We start from the raw sequence: 14,191 nt of genomic DNA, 5'->3' as shown, positions 1-14,191 counted from the left end.
AAGAAGATAAAACAACATTTTCCCTGATCCAAAACAATCCAATTTTAAAGAACCTTTTACTATATTAATATGTACATATCATTAAATATTATCTGTCACATGAAGGAAGAAATATATTTCATCATATTCTTTATAAGACATACTGATCTTTTCAATTTTCTGTCTAAATCCTCTAAATCTCTGTGTTTTCTTATTCCCACTGAGGGATGACTTTCACTGAGCTTTGCAATTTTGAACACTTTAAATCACAGTAATAATTAGAACCACATGAATAATTCATAAATCATAATTCCTTTTTTTGGTTTCTGGGTCACACCCAGCAGTGCTCAGAGCTTTGTCCTGGCTCTGCACTCAGGGATCACTCTGGGCAGGGAACTGAGTCCAGGTGGGTCACATGTAAGGACATGACCTAACTGCTATATTATAACTCCAGCCCTGTAATTCCTTCTTAAAAAATTAATGAAAACAACTAATGTGTATGTGGATATATACGTAAGATAGTTATCAAATCCAGGACCTAACAGATGTGAGGAACGATTTCTACTACTAAGTAATATCCCCTTACCCATATCTAATTTATAAAGAAATTTACAATTTAAAAGCTATAACCATAATAGTGAGTTCTAGATATTGCACTGTCTGCACTGTCCTCACATTGTTCATCAATTTGCTCCAGCAAATTCAGTAACGTCTCCATTGTGAGACTTGTTGTTAAGTTCTAGATATTATACATAAGTATTTTGTTTTTCAAACCTGATTACAAAAATCCAGTAATATTTTCCAGTGGTAAACTATAAATATAAAAGAAACCTACTGGCATTCACAAAGTCCAACTGAAAATTCTGAATTAGCTTTTTGGTCTTCTGATTCCTTTTTCCTTCATACTTTTAATTTTTCTTAGTTTTCCGTATTTCATTCAAATAAATGATTCATGCAGTAGACACTGGTAACAACTAAACATTTTTCTTAGGGGTACTAACGATTTTGTGAGAGCACAAATATATTTATTCTAATAGCTTTTAAACTTCAGGATGAATTCTTTAAATAATCCAAAACAAACTGAAACAGTAATTAACTCCATTTGCAAAATAAGGCATCCTAAGGAATGCTGGCATTTCATAAATTAATTATTTTTTGTTTTTCGGTCACACCTGGCGATGCTCAGGGGTTACTCCTGGCTTTGCAGTCAGGAATTACTCCTGGCGGTGCTTGAGGGACCATATGGGATGCTGGGAATCGAACCCAGGTTGGCCGCATGCAAGGCAAATACCCTACCTGCTGTGCTATTGCTCCAGCCCCATATTTTTTGTTTTTGTTTTGGGCCACATTCAGCTGTGCTCAGGAGTCACTCCTGATAGGGCTCAGGTGAACATCTAGGGTACTGGGAATTGATTCCGGATTTTCCAAGTGCAAGGGAAGCAACCCTACCTGCTAAACTACCATTCCAGCTGCTGCCAATTACCTTTTAAATGTTATACTTACTTGTAAAATCAAAAGTTCAGCTGGTATGATTTACTTCACTTTTCTAGCCAAGACAAACATACAAGTTACTTATCCTTATTTTTTTTTTGTGGCCACACCGCTGGTGCTCAGGGAACCATATGGGATGCCAGGAATTGAACCAGGGTTTGCTGTGTGCAAGTGCCCTACCCACTATACCATCTCTCCAGCCCTTCATTTATCCTTTTAAAGGCATACTTTCCTTATGTATATCAAGAAGATAATAATACCAAACTCACTGATTTCTAGTGAGACTGAGATGAGGTAATTAATTATATAGTAAGTACTAACTTGGGGGGCATTCACCAGCAGTGCTCAAGAGCTATTTTAGGCTCTGTGCTCATGAGTAACACCTGGTGGTGCTTGCAGAACCACATATGGTTCTGGGGATTCCAACAGTGGTAGACAAGATGCAAGGCAAATGCCTTAAACTCCTGTATTAGTTATCCAGTCCGTAAGCACCTGGTCTAAAAATTTCCTTACACTGGATAATTTAATTTTTAAAAAACAAAACCTTCAGATTTAATAATCCTCACTAAAATATTATTCACCCTTATGAAAAATTTGATAAAGTAATCCTGTTTTAAAATTCTTCCAAGTCAAATGTAATGTGGTATCCTGGAATAGGATCCTGGAACAGAAAAAGGTCACTAGTGAAAAAACTGGTGAAATCCCAACAAAGCCTAGAATTTACTTAATAGAAACATACTTATGATAGTTTCTTAGCTTTGATAAATGTACCATGGTAAATTGAATGTAAACATTAATGGAAATAAAGTGTAATAGAAATACATAACTATGCTAACTCTGCATTTTTTGGTAAATTTTGAAATTATTTCCTCAAATAAGTTGCTTAGCATTGGGGGTATAGTGGTTAGCATAGCTGCCTTTCATTTTCATCAAAAACAAATCTAAAATTATTTCCTCACATAAATTCTAAAATTATTTCCTCAAGTAAGTTCATTTAAAAACATACAGCCAAGGGGAGTTAACTGCAAAATACCAAAAGGTTTTACAAACTTGTAAGAGACACCCTAAAGTGGTTTCATTACTGAAAGTAGCTAGCAGTAGGATCAATATATTGTACATGGATGGGACACAGTTTAACAATCATACACCGAGTCATCAATCTGTTGTATATGCTCTTACACTATGATTTTCTACTTTGTCAGTCTTTTCTGTGGATCTCACCTATATTTAATTCCCTTTCTCCTCTTTGAAAGTATAGCAAGTGAAGTCATAAGACAAAAGGTTTTATTTGTTGTTTTTTGGGCCATGCCTGGTAATGCTCAGGGGTTACTCCTGGTGGTACCTGGGGGACCATATGGGATGCCAGGGATTGAATCTGGGTTGGCTGCCTGCAAGGCAAACACCCTACCCGCTGTTACTATTGCTCTGGCCCCTAAGATGAAAGGTAATTTTTTTCTTTTTTGGTCACACCTGGTGATGCCCAAGGGTTACTCCTGGATTTGCACTCAGGAATTCCTCCTGGCAGTGCTCAGGGGACCATATGGGATGCTGGGAATCGAACCTGGGTCGGCGCATGCTACGCAAACGCCCTACCCGCTGTGCTAGTGCTCCAGCCCCTAAAGTGAAAGTTTTGAATCAACCTCCCTAACTTCAACTCTACTACAAAGCAGTAATAATTAAAACAGCACAGTACTGGAACAAAGGCAGAGCAGCAGACCAATGGAACAGGGTTGAATATACTGACATCTCCCCACAAACATATAATCATACAATCTTTGTTAAAGGAGCAACAAATGTGAAGTGGAGTAAGGAAAGCCTTTTTAACAAATTGTGCTGGTGAAACTGGACAGCTACATGCAAAAAAACTGGGCTCAGATCTCTGTCTAACACCATGTACAAAAGTAAGATCAAAATGGATTAAAGACCTCAACATCAGACCAGAATTCATAAGATAAATTGAAGACAAAGTTGGTAAAACCCTCCATGACATTGAAGCTAATAGTAACTTCAAAGATGTCACGCTACTGGCCAAGAAAGTGAAAACAGAGATAAACAAATGGGACTATCTTAAACTAAGAAGCTTCTGCACCTCAAAAGAAACAGTGACCAAAATACAAAGACAGTCTACAGAATGGGAAAGGATATTCGCCCAATACACATCCAACAAGGGGTTGATATCAAGGATATACAAAGTACTGGTTGAACTCCACAAGAAGAAAACATCCAACCCTATCAAAAAATGGGGCGACAAAATGAACAGAAGCTTCCTCGAAGAAGAAATCCGAATGGCTAAAAGGCACATGAGAAAATGCTCTACATCATTAATTATCAGGGAGATGCAGATCAAAACAACAATGAAATATCATTTCACACCACAGAGACTGGCCCACATCCAAGAGAACAAAAGCAACCGGTGTTGGCACGGACATGGCGAGAAAGGGACCCTCCTTCACTGCTAGTGGGAATGCCAACTGGTTCAGCTCTTTTGGAAAACAGTATGGACGATTCTCAAAAAACTAGAAATTGAGCTCCCATTCGACCCAGCAATACCACTCCTGGGAATATATCCCAGAGAGGCACAAAAGTATAGTCAAAGTGACATCTGCACTTGTTTGTTCATTGCAGCACTGTTTACAATAGCTGGAACATGAAAAAAACCTGAGTGCCCGAGAACAGATGACTGGTTAAAGAAACTTTGGTACATCTACACAATGGAGTACTATGTAGCTATTAGAAAGGATGAAGTCATGAAATTTACATACAAGTGGTACTACATGGAAAGTATCATGCTAAGCGAAATGAGTCAGAAAGAGAGGGACAGATATAGAAAGACTGCATTCATATGGGGAACATAAAGTAACAAATTAGGAGACTAACACCCAAGAATAGCTGAGATAAATACCAGGAGGTTTATTCCATGGCTTGTAGGCCAGCAGCACACTCTAGGGGTAAAGATAGCTCAGATAGAGAAGGGAGCACTAAATAAAGGGTGTTGGGAAGATCCGCCCAGGATGGGAGGTGCATGCTGAAAGTAGACTATAGACTGAACATGATTGCCACTCAATGCCTCTTTTGCAAACCACAGCACCCAAAAGGAGAGAGAGAACAAAAGTGAATGCCCTGCCACAGAGCAGGGTGGGATGGGGGGATGGGGGTGGGTGGGAGGGATACTGGGATTAGTGGTGGTGGAGAATGGGCACTGGTGGAGGGATGAGTACTCGATCATTGTATAACTGAAACCCAAGCACAAAAATTTTTAAGTCTACAACTGTACCTCATGGTGTTTCACTACTTAAAATAAAAAAAATTAAAACCACACAGATTTTTTACAAAAAAATAATAAAATGAAAGTTTTAAAAATAATAAATATGGGTTACTGTCAGAGTAACTACTATTGTCATGCCATGCTGGATTCAACTTTAATTTCGTATTCTCATGAATTCATTTACCAACGTAGGAAGAAACAAAAGGGAAGAGAGGGAATAAAACGAAATCCTGTACTAGCAATGAACATGTCTTATACAAATAAAATGAGATAACTTTAAATATAACTCACATGGAAACTTAGAAAACTCCCATAATTCCATCAGATCACTTGCACCTAAGCACTGCTCATATTGACAAGTCAAAAAGAACCATAAGTATAAAGTGAGTTTCCTTTCAGCTAACACTTCCCAGCATGCTGGTATATATTTATTCTTACTCTGTTGACTTACAATTTTTTATGCTTGTCTGTGCTTTATCTTAGTGTGTGTGTCCTTTATTTGATTTTTTGGTGGGCATTTGGGCCACACATGGCAGTGTTGCTCAGGGCTCACTCTTGGCTCAGTGCTCAAGAATCAGTTCAGGCAGGCATGGGGAACCAAATGAGGTCTAGTGGATCAATCACGGGTTAGCCATCTGCAAGGTATACCAGCTGTACTACTGCTTTGGCCTCTTAATTTGATTTTTGAGAACTGTATGACAATTCCAGAAAACACTGGATAGATCTATAAACTGCTTTTGAGATCTTTTGTTCTTAATTATTTTTGCCCAAGGTGGCAACATTACAAGTCCTGTGTTAAGTGGTATTGGTCCCCAGTTCCAGATGTTGAGTTGCCTATTGGTGAGGATGGAGATTCACTCTGTGAGGCTGAGGTGCCAGAGGCTACCCCTGATCCTGTTTGCTGATCAGATGGCTTTTCAGGACTAAGTCAGGAGGATGCATCAGAATTCTTCTCAATAAGATGTTCAACCAGGCATGACCACTTTCACACTAAAAATTGGAAAATAACCTAGTGAATCTTACACTCTATCTCTGATCTGTGCTATTCACCATGAATAAAGAAAGAAAAGGTCAGATTTAAATGTTAATGCTATTTCAATGGTGTTCATGCACTTTCAGAAATGCCTCATTAAGATCAAAGAGAAAATAAATGGTAAAGCCAGCAAAAGGAAGCCATGAAATGACAGGAAATTAAAGTTGTGACAACTTGAATAAAAGTTATGAATCAAGGACAACTAACTGGTAAGAAAACAATTTACCCATTTGGACAAGATCCTGATTGAGATCCTGGAGCCAGTAGATGTCCATGTCATCTAAGTCATAGCGGCACACCGATGCCGCTAACTCCATGATGTTGATGTAACCAGGTTCTACGGTCTCTGGGCTGGAGCAGTGGATATATTTCCGTGGTCGGACAAAGAGAACTTCTTTTGCCTTCTCAGCTACAATCCTAAAAAAGCAAAAGAAAGACACTGATAACAATAAACAAATAACAGATTCCAGCAACTGACTAAATGAATCCAACAGCAATAAGGCCACACAGGGACTGATTGTTCCTCTTTTGTATCCTAGGTAAACAGCCTATTCTCACAACTGGAAGTTAATGGCGAGGTACTTTCTAGAAAGCGAATGGTTATGCAAATTCAGTTTTGTTATCTATCATGAACATTTATAACAAAATGCTTCATTTGCACTCATAGTTCCTGGGTCCTCACTACATTTAATAAAATGTTGCATTGTGTGTTTTGGTGCAAAGGCTACCAAGTTTATCTAGAAAGGAAAAAGAGGTAAGGGGTCATAGCCACATTCTATATAGGAGATATATTTCAGCCAAACTCATGATTTTATGTTATAAATGAAACAATGGGTCACGGTGATAAAGAGTACACAGTGATATTAGGCAGTTACTTTATTTCTATAAGGTTTAATTTTCTCAGCTAAAAGAGTGACAGCACAGTGGGTAGGGCATTTGCCTTGTATGTGGCCAACCCGGGCTCTATTCCTTTGTCCCTCTCGGAGAGCCCAGCAAGCTACCGAGAGTATCCTGGTAAGCTCCCCGTGGCATATTCAATATGCCCAAAACAGTAACAAGTCTTACAATGGGGACGTTACTGGTGCCTGCTCTAGCAAATCGATGAACAATGGGAGAGCAGTGCTACAGTCATGATAAAATAGTATAATCAAGTTTATAGGGCTATGAAAATTATATGAAATAGAGGTCAGGACCCCTCCAAAGTTTATCTGCTCCCTGGGTAGGACTCTTCTCAGCCCTACCCCATCCTGGTGTCTCAAACTCAAAGTGTCAAAAAATATCTAGGAAGCAGCACTCAGAAGTTGTCTCTTCATCCCGGGTAAGGGGGATAAGTCAGGGAAGAGAACACAGTGGAAATGATAGAGGGAACTGATCACTCTGGACCAGGATTAGGTGCTGAAAAGAGGTAAAGTGATATGCATGATATCCTATCAATAACAATATTGTAAACTACAGTGCCTAAAAGGGGGCAAAAAGGAAAAAAGAAAAAGAAAAAAGTGCCTATCATAGAGGCAGACTGGGGAGCAGGAGGGAAACTGGAAACAGTGGTGGAGGGATGTGGAAACTGGTGAAGGGACTGGTACTGGAACACTGTATGCCTGAAACTCAATCATGAATAACTTTGTAAATCACAGTGACTCAACTAAAAATTAAAAAGAAAATGATCTGAAATAAATATATAAAGTCTTAAGATCACATAGAAAAATAGTTCAATAATATTATTGTTATATTTCTTTTTTGCTTTTTATTTATTTTTTAAAATTTTTAAAAGAAATTTTTGTTAGTGAATCACAATGAGGTACAGTTACAGATTTACATATTTTTGTCCTTGTGATTCAGTCATACAATGCATGAGTACCCATCCCTCCACCAGTGCACACCTTCCACCACCAATGAAGTTGTTATATTTCTTATTATTTTCACTAGCCAAGGGACACAGAGTTATATAAACATAGCATCTCCCAATCATAAATTCTAATAACCATTAAGTCTGAGTCAAGTTAACATGATGGAATGAAAAATTCCTATATTGGGGTCAGAGAGATAGTCCAAAGTGATGGAGCACCATGCAAAAGCTTCAGGCTGAATTCTTAGTACATGATCCCTCAAGCACTACGAAGAGAGACCCTCAAGAACCAGTCACTGAACACCACTCGGTATGCCCCCCCTTGAAAAAACAAAAACAATTAACCAGAAAATATTTCTATTTTTCTATCAACTTGTCCAACAGTTTTGAACAATCCCCCTTCTGACTTAAGAGTCCAAAGCAAAAAAAAAAAAAAAAAAACCCACGACAAATTAGATGGCTCTCATCCCAATAACTTATCCTATGATTGGTGTGTTAAATATGGTATGAAGTGTAAAAAGTTATAACAAAGAAGAAATATTATTATTCCCTGCAAATAGTACTTTATTTTTAATTATTTTATTTTGTGCGACACTTGGCTGTGATCAGGGCATTATCTTGGCTCTGTGCTCAGGGATCACTCCTAGTTTGGCACAGGGGACCATATAGGGAGCCAGGGACTGAACCCAGGGTGGCCACATGCAACACAAGTACCCTGTCTACTGGACTATCTCTCCAGCTCTTCCCTGCAAATTTAAAAGAATGGACCAAAAAGAGAAATAGACACACGTACTATAAAATAATGAAAATTATTTGGGAGGCTTAAAGAGACAATTTCTTTAGAGTATATAAGAAGAAAGATTCATAAATATCAACATATCCATGAGAATATAAATAAATATGTTTAGACATAGTTCAATTCTATAAATATTGGGTATTTCCTCCTAAGTTTTCCTCTAAAAGCTTACAATTCAAATAACGTATGCTAAATAGAGGTAGTAACCACACACATTTGCACATTAAATTTTTCTACCATATTTTTAAAAGCAAAAGGCAATAAATATTTGAAGAAAAAAGAAGCCCAAATATTAACTGAAAAGAAAAACTTGGTAACTGCTGTGAAAAGGCTGAAATGAGCCCAGTTGAAAAGGAAAAGACATACATGTGAATTTTTCAGAGACAATGATATTAAGTATGCTTCCTTGGTGCATAGTCTATGAGGTAGTTATAGACTAATTTTTTCTCAAGATTTCTCTCTATCTAAAAGGGATATTTTGCTATTCATCGCAATTGCCTCAAATTCTATGTATAAATAATGTAGTATGTTTGGGCGAGACCAATAGTACAGCGGGAAGCGAGTTTGCCTTGCATGCATCTGACCCAGATTCAATTTCTGGCATCCCACATGGTCCCCTGAGCACCACCAGAAGTGATCCTTGAGTGCAGAGCACTGAGAGGTGCTTGAGCCAAAATCAAACAAAAATTCTGCAATAGCACAGCAGTAGGGCGTTTGCCTTGCACGCAGCCAACATGGCTGACCCGAGTTCGATTCCTCCGCCCCTCTCGGAGAGCCCGGCAAGCTACCGAGAGTATCTCACCCGCACGGCAGAGCCTGGCAAGCTCCCCGTGACGTATTCGATATGCCAAACACAGTAACAAAAAAGTCTCCAATGGAGACGTTACTGGGCCTGCTCGAGCAAATCGATGATCAACGGGAGGGCCTTTACTTTACTTTACTTTTATTTACTAGTACTAGAAGAAAGCAAAGGGGACTATCTTTAAGATCTTGAAGTAAGCAAACATTTTAAATAACAGACAAATATATTAATCATATAGTAAGGGATGAAAAACCTTGCTTATCAAAAGACATAATTGAGGAACTGGCAAGAAAGTGCAGTGGGTAGGGGAACTTGCCTTGCATGCAGATGACCCAGGTTTTATCCCTGACATCACATCTGGTTTCCCGAGTCCCATCAAGAGTAATCCCTGATCACAGAGCCAGTAGTAAGCCCTACGCACCTCTAGGAGTGTTCCCCAAACAAATCAGTGTATCAATGTTATCCTGTTGTTCATTGATTTACTTGGGTGGGTGCCAGTAATGTCTCCATTCGTCCCAACCCTGAGATTTTAGCAGCCTCTCCTTACTTGTCTTTCCCAACAGTATTGGAGGCTCTTTCAGGGTCAGGGGAATGAGACCCGTTATTGTTACTGTTTTTGGCATATAGAATATGCCACGGGTATGGGCGGGAAACTCTCAGTAGCTTGCCGGGCTCTTCGACTCAAAACAAATAAAAAGAAAAAGTAGGAGAGTGAAAAAGGCAATCTACAGAACTGTGTATAGTTACAATTACATGTAGATGGTGAAATTCTTACATCTATAGGCTTTTACATAACTATTTAAAAAGACAGGCAACCCAATTAAAAATTTTTTAAAAACCCATTACAAGTATGGTAACTTTAAAGAAAAAAATTTTCATATAGTGAGACAAAAGTAACTATAATTGAGAAAAGCATAAAAAAATATCTATGTAGAATAATTATCTATGTAGAATTGGTCACGGTCCTCCTGTTGTTCATTGATTTGCTAGAGCAGGCTCAGTAACGTCTTCATCATGAGACTTGTTGTTACTGTGTTTGGCATATCAAATACGTCATGGGTAGCTTGACAGGCTCTGCCATGCGGGCGAGATACTCTCGGTAGCTGGCCGGGCTCTCTGAGAGGGGCAGAGAAATCGAACTCGGGTCGGCCATGTTGGCTGCTTGTAAGGCAAATGCCCTACCACTGTGCTATCGCTCCAGCCTATCTATGTAGAATAATCAGCTCAAAGTAGAAAACAAATTTAAAAAAAGTCACCATGGTAGATTTGCAATTCTTTTTCTTTTAGGGGTGAATGGAAATGCAGCACTCCACTACACAAATAAATGCAGTCGAGTTTCCTACATTTATGGAAATTGCAGGGGTCCATACCACCAGAGAGGATTTAAAAATGTAGAAATAAGGGCCAGAGAGATGGTACAGCAGGCAGGGTGTTTGCCTTGCATGCAGCCAACCTCGATTAGATCCCCAGCAGAGCCAGGTGTTGCTCCAAGACAAAAAAAATAGCAGAACTGAAGCCAGTGAGACAGAACAGAGGTAAAGTTGCTTGTGTTGCATGTGACTGACCCTGGTTCAATTCCGGGCACTACACAGTTTCCTTGATCATTGTTGGGAGTTATTTCAGAGCACAAAGCTAGAAGTATCCCTACAGCACCACTGGGTGTTGGCTCAACAAGCTCCCACTCACTTCAAAGTAGTACTGCAATTTCTTGATGATTTAAGAATTATGTTACCGTTACCTAGTAACCTAGTTTATAAGGGATTCATAGAACTAAGTTGGGTAAGGTTGGGGTGTACTCTTCACTTTCACAAAGGAAATGGCACAAATGGAGCTGAAATTCCTGTATATCCATATACAAAACAAAGTTGGATCTCTCTGTCTCACAGCACACACAAAAGTTAATTAAATGGATTAAAGGATCAAATATAAGATACAAAATTCTTACAGAAAAACTTGGTTTATTTAGGCAATGATTTCTTATATATGACAGCAAAAGGGTAAGCAACCAAAGGAAAAAATAGGACGAACGTCATATAGACTAAAAATTGTCTTGGACAGCACCAAGTATGTGAAAAGACAATCTGTATATCTGGGAGAAAATATCTGTAAACCATGTTCAATAAAAAATGAAGTATACCCAGAATACATAAAGAACTTTTATGATTCAACAAATACCCAAGTTCTTTTTATCACAGGGGCCACATCCAGCAGTTATCAGGGCCCACTAGAAATACAACTTGCAATGCTTTCCTGCTGGTACTGGGGAATGAACATAGGGTCTCATATATGACAAACATCATTTTACCACTTGAGCTATCTATCTGTTATATCTTCACAATATTTTTTTTGTTTTTGGGTCACAGCCAGCAATGCACAGGGGTTACTCAGTTACTACTGGTGGTGCTTGGGGGACCATATGGGATTCCAGGGATCAAATCCAGGTTGCCTACATGCATGGGAAACACCTAACCTGCTGTACTATCGCTCCACCCCCTATTTTTTTGTGGGTGCCATACCATCATGGCTCAGTGGCTATTCTCAGCTTGGTGTTCAGGGTACATGTGGTGTGCTGGGGATCCTGCATGCAGAGCAAGCACTCCAGCCTGTTAAGCTATCTCTCTGGCCCCATACAATGGATTATTATTTGATCATAAAAAGAAATAAAATACTAACGACGTGGATGTATTTGGAAAATATAATGTCACGGTCCGGTCCTCCTGTTGTTCATCGATTTGCTCGAGCGGGTCCAGTAACGTCTCCAGCATGAGACTTGTTGTTACTATGTTTGGCATATCGAGTACGTCACGGGTAGCCTGCCAAGCTCTGCCGTGCGGGCGAGATACACTTGGTAGCTTGCCGGGCTCTCCGACAGGGGCCTCTCCGAGAGGGGCGGAAGAATCGAACTCGAGTCAGCCATGTTGGCGGTGTGCAAGGCAAACGCCCTACCACTGTGCTATTGCTCCAGCCCGGAAATATAATGCTGAGTGAAAAGTCAGTTTCAAAAGTATGGTTCTATTTATATAAAATGTCAAGAACAAGTACCAGATGGCCCCGGAGTATAGAGAGAAGGAAGGAAAGAGTGGAGGGGATTTGGAGAGAAGAGACAGATGAGAAGTAATGGAGGCCAGGCCAGGGGAAGAAAGAAGAAAGGTGGTGTTAAGAAATGATAGAACCAAATATCCAAACCACAGAGTCAACAACGCTGAAATCGAGACCCAGACTTTTATAACTGAACATAGAAAGGTGCCCGTCAAGAGGTCAGGTTGGGGTGGGGGAGGACATGGGAGGGAACCTGGGAACACTGACGGAGGGAAGTTGACACTTGGTGGTGGGATCGGCCCTACAATATTGCATATCTGAAGCTCAACTATGAATAACATTGTAAATCATGATGCTTTAATAAAAAGAGAAATAAGTACAAGAGATAGTAAGTAGATTCGTGGTTAGTATGTACTGAGCTATGTTCTCCAAAATTCATATTTTGAAGCTCTAAGCCTTCTGTATGATTAAACTTGAAAATAGGACCCAAAAGTATATAATAATCGTTAAGTAAGTTCATATGTATTCAGATCTAATCTGGTAGGTATCTCTATAAGAAAAAAAATGGACACTAGAGATCTCTCTCTTTCCCTGCCAACATAGAGGAAAAGTCATATAATGACATGAGAATGTGACTGTTCAAAAGGCAGGAAGAGAAGTTTCACTGGACACTAACCCTGAGAGCAACTTCTTTCTATTACTATTATTATTATTTTTCAAAATTAACTTTTTTATTAAATCAAGTTTTAAAATGTTCACTGTAGAAAAGTCAACAAGGTAGACACTGTAGAAGTCAACAATATTAATAACAAGTAATATATTAGCAGCAAATTACTTCTGAGATTAACCTTTATGTTCTTTTAGTTATATTAAAGAAAGCAAAAACAATGTGTATTAGTATGGAATATCAGCTAATCCACTCTTTAATTCTGTGATTTGGACCTTCCAGTATGATTCTCACTAATGAATACCTAAAACCAGTTTTGTCTGAAAGTAGAAACAAAGTGGCTGTTAGAATGTCTCACGACTACTACTTCACAGTCACACGTATCTTTGAGAATAACAAATAAGCACCATACAAACAGGTCTGTGTGAAACTAAAATTTTAAAGGTAAAAGAGGCCAAGTAGACCACTTAGCACTTACGTATCACTTTTTGTAAAAAACATAGGGACATATAAACTTTAATCAGATCAGATAAACATTCAATCCCATTTGCTTATCCATTAAAAAATCTTAGTGGAGGGGGCTGGAGCGATAGCACAGCGGGTAGGGCATTTGCCTTGCACGCGGCTGACCCAAGTTCGATTCCCAACATCCCATATGGTCCCCTGAGCACCGCCAGGAGTAATTCCTGAGTGCAGAGCCAGGAGTAACCCCTGTGCATTGCCAGGTGTGACCCAAAAAGCAAAAAAAAAAAAAATCTTAGTGGAAATTGTCATGACCTGACAAACTCCATGCATACAGAGTGTGTGTATACACACAAACAATCCTAATAAAAACATCTTTGTATTCAAATGAATTTCTAAAATGAACTGAAGCCAAAATCTCTCATTTAAGTATATATATATAGAATATAATTTTAACAACTTAAAGTTTTTTCCTAGCTGACCAGAAATTCTGGCAATTGAGAATTCTGATGACAAAAAAATCTAGCTGCATCCAGCTTACAAAGAACTACCTACATTTTAAAAGTTTCCTTTGGATTCTTTTACTTTAGCATTCAAGACCCCATTCTGTCATTCTAAGTAACTGGCTTGGATATCAGGTTTAAATCAATTACATCTTTCAGATCTCGGAAGAGAAGAGTGCAGTCTTCTGCCCCCGCGCCTGACTGTCCTCGCTTGCTGGGACCCCTTGGAGGGGAGCGGGTTGAGCTTTCCTCCCCGCCCCGACCAGGGCTCCGGCAGCCAAAGACCTCCAGGACCAGCCACCACCATG

At 39.2% G+C, this 14,191-nt stretch overlaps 1 protein-coding gene across 2 annotated transcripts in view; it reads right to left on the bottom strand.

Moving 5' to 3' along the window:
• Window positions 1–14,191, bottom strand: part of JADE3 (jade family PHD finger 3) — a 211,645-nt gene that overhangs the window by 34,529 nt on the left and 162,925 nt on the right. For both annotated transcript variants that reach the window (XM_056107343.1, XM_056107344.1), the window contains exon 5: window positions 5,995–6,185. In XM_056107343.1, coding sequence (XP_055963318.1) covers window positions 5,995–6,185 — 191 coding nt within the window. The remainder of the gene's footprint in view (window positions 1–5,994; window positions 6,186–14,191) is intronic.

This window comes from Sorex fumeus, unplaced genomic scaffold, assembly GCF_029834395.1.
Source record: "Sorex fumeus unplaced genomic scaffold, SorFum_2.1 ptg000162l, whole genome shotgun sequence".
NCBI classification, from domain to species: Eukaryota; Metazoa; Chordata; class Mammalia; order Eulipotyphla; family Soricidae; genus Sorex; species Sorex fumeus.
The sequence above is the reverse complement of the archived record's forward strand: the minus strand, read 5'-3'. Positions and strand labels throughout refer to the sequence as shown.